General features: G+C 40.8%; 1 protein-coding gene across 1 annotated transcript; it reads left to right on the top strand.

Annotated features, from left to right (window-relative positions):
• Positions 1-413: 413 nt before the first annotated feature.
• gorab (golgin, rab6-interacting) lies at positions 414-3,183 on the top strand. The gene is made up of 6 exons (XM_061238918.1): positions 414-618; positions 1,109-1,415; positions 1,560-1,661; positions 2,045-2,185; positions 2,712-2,994; positions 3,049-3,183. The coding sequence occupies exons 1-6, from the start codon at positions 564-566 to the stop codon at positions 3,181-3,183; spliced, it is 1,023 nt and encodes a 340-aa protein (XP_061094902.1). The 5' UTR covers positions 414-563.
• The last annotated feature ends 1,509 nt before the right edge of the window (positions 3,184-4,692 follow it).

The raw sequence follows: 4,692 nt of genomic DNA, 5'->3' as shown, positions 1-4,692 counted from the left end.
ATATTTGTTCCCTGCACACCAAAGTAGAAAATGTAGGGACAAATAACGCATACTACGCAGCAATTGCACGACGTCGTTCTCCATTAATAACTGATAATCAGAACCGTCCATCAAACAACAAATTATCTTATAAATACAGAAAAAAAAAAAAAATCTTAAATAAAAAATCACATTCGCATCGCATTGAGCTGGCCACGTACTGCCTAAATAGAGTTCAAAATTCGGAGAACCACAGTATTCAAATAATACAGCAAAAACGTGTGTATCTCAATTGAATTAAAAAAGTATATTCATTGTATTACCAAAACAGTCAAACTAATTTCTATATTTTGAGCGAAGTAGAATGAAGTAGGAAAACTATAGTCTCAGGCACTATTTTTTCTGCCTAAAAGGGTCCTGCTTTGGGTCCTGTACGTGGCAACAGTTTAAACATGGAAGTAAATTGCACAGAAATGTAGCCGCAGTAATTCGTTCCAATTCAACTTGCTTTTTGAGTTTCCTTTTTTAATAATATATTTCTACGACTCAGGTATTTTGTAGCGTTAGGATTTGTACGTACTGAAATGGCTGGCTGGTCAGGCTTTTCTGAGGAAGACCTACGGAAGATGCACCAAAAAGGTAACATAGCTAATGTTAACGTTAGCTAGGGCAAGTAGGTAGTTTTCTCGCTAGCTTGCGATTTTGTAAAGACATGTCGACATTTCAAACGCTCCCACATATTCTGTCTAAAACGCATTCAAAGCAAATTACCTTAATACTAATAATGTAGTTATTCATATTTGCCTGGGGGTAGTGTCCACTCGTAGCTAGACAGCCCGCTGGTTTAACGTTAGATAGCAAGTTACTTGAGCTGACTTATAACTAATGCTAATCGGTGGATTCATATCTGGGATCTGCCATTGTTCCCTTCAGCAATGTATTCAGAAAATATTGGCCTTGTATGTAACATTATAATCTCTCAAAGTAGTAAAGTAGTTCTCGGTAAGAAGTAAATGTTTTATTTTGAGTAACCCACCGAGTCAGTTTTAGCTATAAATTATTTGTATAGCTAAGTTACGTGGAAGAACGCTAATGTTAGCTAACACACTTCCCTCCTTCTCCCAACTAGAGCCGGTATCTTCCTCTGGCCGTGGCCGAAAACCGGCTCCCACCAACCGCAGTCGCCAGCAGCTGCAGCGGGAGAGAGCCCTGTATCAAGCTGCTCAACAGCGGGACGCTTCTGCCCAACTTCCACCAGAACAGCAACTCGCCAAGCCTGCAGTGCGAACTCCTAACCAGACTGCGCCCAAAATAACGCCGGAGAACAAGTCCGAAAAGAGGCAGTTGCAAGAACCGGTTGTTGTAAACCACCACTCTGTGCCTATCCCAGAGCCTACCATAATGGCCAAGGAGCTCGAAAAGCAGGAGGTGGAATTGTTAGTAAGTCTTATGAAATGCATTGAGTATTGGGTATATTGCATGACTTGTGTAGATATTCTGATATAAATGAATTAGTCATACCATTGTCCATGAAATGTACCTGTTGCGCTCATCTAGTCTGACTTTGTGCGGTGGTACAGGAGAGAGAAGACTCGGCTGGAACTGCTTCAGCAGGAGCAGCGAATGATGGAAGAGAAGAATAAACGCAAGAAAGCTCTCCTTTCAAAGACCATTGCTGAGAAGTAAGTGCAGCAAATGTGCTTTCAGAGTCAGAAAAATAGTTCCAAAAATCATGAGTATGTGACATTTTCTAAAGACAAGTATTACATCAACAAAATCAAAACAAAAAAACAACTCCAAAATGGTGTTCTATGATGACACCGTACACATGTAACAGCGCTGTTGCATTGTGTGTCATACCCAGAAAGAAGCCTCATTTTAATAAGCTGATCCACTTATTTATTTTTAATTCACTTTTTAAAAACACTTACAAGTCAAGGTATACAGTGACTCGAGTTCTCTAGACTCATGCTTTCCACTTAAGCACTTAAACTTAGCAGGTTGAAATTTTGCTGGAGAAAGTAAATCTTGGCTGAGTAGGTGCTATTTTAATGTGGTAAAATAGGTCAAAGCAAACCCAAGCAGAGGCTGTGAAACTGAAGAAGATACAGAAGGAGCTGCAGGCCCTGGATGACATGGTGTCCAATGACATTGGGATCCTTAGAGGGCGAATAGAACAGGCCAGCTGGGATTACTCCACTGCAAGGTAAGTACTGCAATTGTGCTTAGGCCGTGCTTTCCTTTATTGGTAATGCATTTGAAACATTTTCAGTGGAGCTTTCCATCAAATGTTTTTCCTTTTCTTTCTTTATTACCACAATTTGTAATAATTGATCCCTCACTCAATAGTTCTATAGTATATCGCTGACAATAATATATATATACACACACACACACACACACACACAAACACAAACATGTTTTTTTGTTTACCAAATATAAAATATTTTCTACAAAGTCAATGCAGTGTACTGTAAATATCAGAAATTCTTGCCTTTGGTTTAGAACTACAAACAGTGCCCCCTGCAGGATTGTCATGCTTTCAAACTGCATGGAGGGTTTGTACTGCTGTCTAGCTCTAAACAAAAGGATACAAGTCTCAGAGTTGTCATTTTCTGTAAGCGCATAAGGTATTCCTAGGGTAATTCCTAAAGTATTAACAAAGGCACACAGGTGTTCTGTTGTGATGTAAAGGGGCCCTTTGTAATCGAGGCGGTCGTCTCCCTGGTTAGAAAAAGGTACGAGAAGGCAGAGGCGGAGTACGTGTCGGCCAAACTGGACCTGCACAGCAAGACGGAGGTGAAGGAGCAGCTGACGGAGCACCTATACACCATCATCCAGGAGAATGAGCAGCGCAAGGCCCGCAAGCTGGAGCAGCTGATGCGGCAGCTGGAGCTCCAGGAGGACGAGGAGCGCCTCGAGCTGGAGATCCAGGTGGAGCACATGCTCCGGCAGGTGGAGGCGCAAGAGGAGGTGGAGACGGGAGGGCAGGTGGAGGGAGGAGGGCAGGTGGAGGTGCAGACACAGGTGGAGGGGGGAGGGCAGGTGGAGGGGGGAGTGCAGGGGCAGGTGGAGGTGGAGGTGGAGGTGAAGGCACAGGTGGAGACGGACACGCCGGTGGAAAGCCTCCTCACTGAATCGCAACCGAAAACCAGTAATCCTCCGGACTCTGTGGCTGCTGAGGTCGCAGCTTCTCCCTCTTAACGGAGGGGCAAACAGCCTCTTCTCAGCTCGTAGCCAGAACATGTTTACTGTACCGTTTCCTTATAAGATTACCTCCGAGAATCATTTATCATGTATTCTACACAAAACATATTTGTGTGTGTAATTCTGGACATTATCAAATCCTTTGGTAACATGCCAAAGCAATTTCTGTTGAAGACTACACTGTCTACTACAAAGCATTAAATTGTATTCTGCAAGATGCACGCTCTAGTTTTCAGTGCTAAAAACGGTTTCAAATGGATTCCCTTTATCAGATCCTTTCATTTTAAGGATTATTGTGCATTGATATTTTATGTAGTATTTTAATGTATAGATTCACTACTGGGAGAAGGGAGACATTTTTACCAAAGAACTATACTTGTGAATTAAGATTGTGTTGAGATTGAGAGAGATGATTATGTTTGTGAGAAATATGAAGCATAAATTGGTCGAATGCTCATTCTAATGGAATGTTTTTGATTAAATGTTTTTTACCTGTCTCAGGACATTGCTGTCAATCTAGTTTTTATATCTATACATAATGTAATTGTGGCCTTCAGTCTGACAAGTTGGCACAGAAATATGGATTCCTAAAAATATAATTTAGCATTACGTGAGCTGAGAATTGGAAGATCTGCATTCTGAGATTTGAGATATTGAGCTTCAAAGATTCCAAAGTGAATGGGCTTCAAGCATTTATTTTTTATTTTTCATACTTTTAAACCATAATTTTTGTATCCTGTGAACAAACTCATCTTTAAAAGAATGTCAGTTAGAACCTTAATTCTCAGATCATGATTATAGAAGCAATCTTCCGACCTCTGCAATATAAAGGTGGTGCAATTTTATGCCGTTCTGTTATTGATCTCTGCTGTTCTGGGCTGGGTTTCTCAAAGCATGTTGTAGCATGTAGTATCTTCAGGATGTTTGTTCATTTTACGAGCGTTTCTCAGAACATCAATTTTCAACTAGTACATGTGAGGAATTTTTCCCTCAACATCCTGGGACTTGTGGTGAGATTCCAAGTATTGTATGTGCCATGTTAAATCCCTTTGTACGTATAGAGGGCAAATCAATTGGCCTAGTAGTTGCCTAAGTCTGTGTAACTGATTTATCTAAAACCATTTCTCCTCGCCTACCAGAGTTTTTTCAGACCTCAGCAGTTTTGGGAAACAACTTTTGTTCTACTGCTGCAAGTTGAATTTTTGTTGATTGAAAAAGATATTCACATGGCCTTACTAAATTGCTGTTGTCATTTCAATTATGTTGAAGAAAGTGCAATTTGTTAACACTGACTTAATGTCGTTTTGATTCTATATTGTAAATTAATTGAAGGGATGGCTATCCTCATCTCTTGACAAATTGTCTTCATGTCATCTTTTGGGAAATGCACATTAAATGTGCAAGAGCTGTCTTTTGAAATTGTCCGTGAAGTATGTTTTCGAGACCTATCGCTGTCGGGGGAAACTCACCCCTGAACATGTGTGGTGTATGCAGCTTTGTATGATC

Source organism: Conger conger, chromosome 4, assembly GCF_963514075.1.
Source record: "Conger conger chromosome 4, fConCon1.1, whole genome shotgun sequence".
In the NCBI taxonomy this organism is placed as follows: domain Eukaryota; kingdom Metazoa; phylum Chordata; class Actinopteri; order Anguilliformes; family Congridae; genus Conger; species Conger conger.
This window is presented reverse-complemented; position numbering and strand designations above follow the sequence as displayed.

Excerpts from the sequence above, each read along its gene's own strand:
- gorab (XM_061238918.1), top strand. The coding sequence starts at position 564 with ATGGCTGGCTGGTCAGGCTTTTCTGAGGAAGACCTACGGAAGATGCAC. Across the intron at positions 1,416-1,559 it reads GAAAAGCAGGAGGTGGAATT|GAGAGAGAAGACTCGGCTGG; the intron begins GTTAGTAAGTCT and ends GCGGTGGTACAG. Across the intron at positions 2,995-3,048 it reads AGGGAGGAGGGCAGGTGGAG|GTGGAGGTGGAGGTGGAGGT; the intron begins GTGCAGACACAG and ends GTGCAGGGGCAG.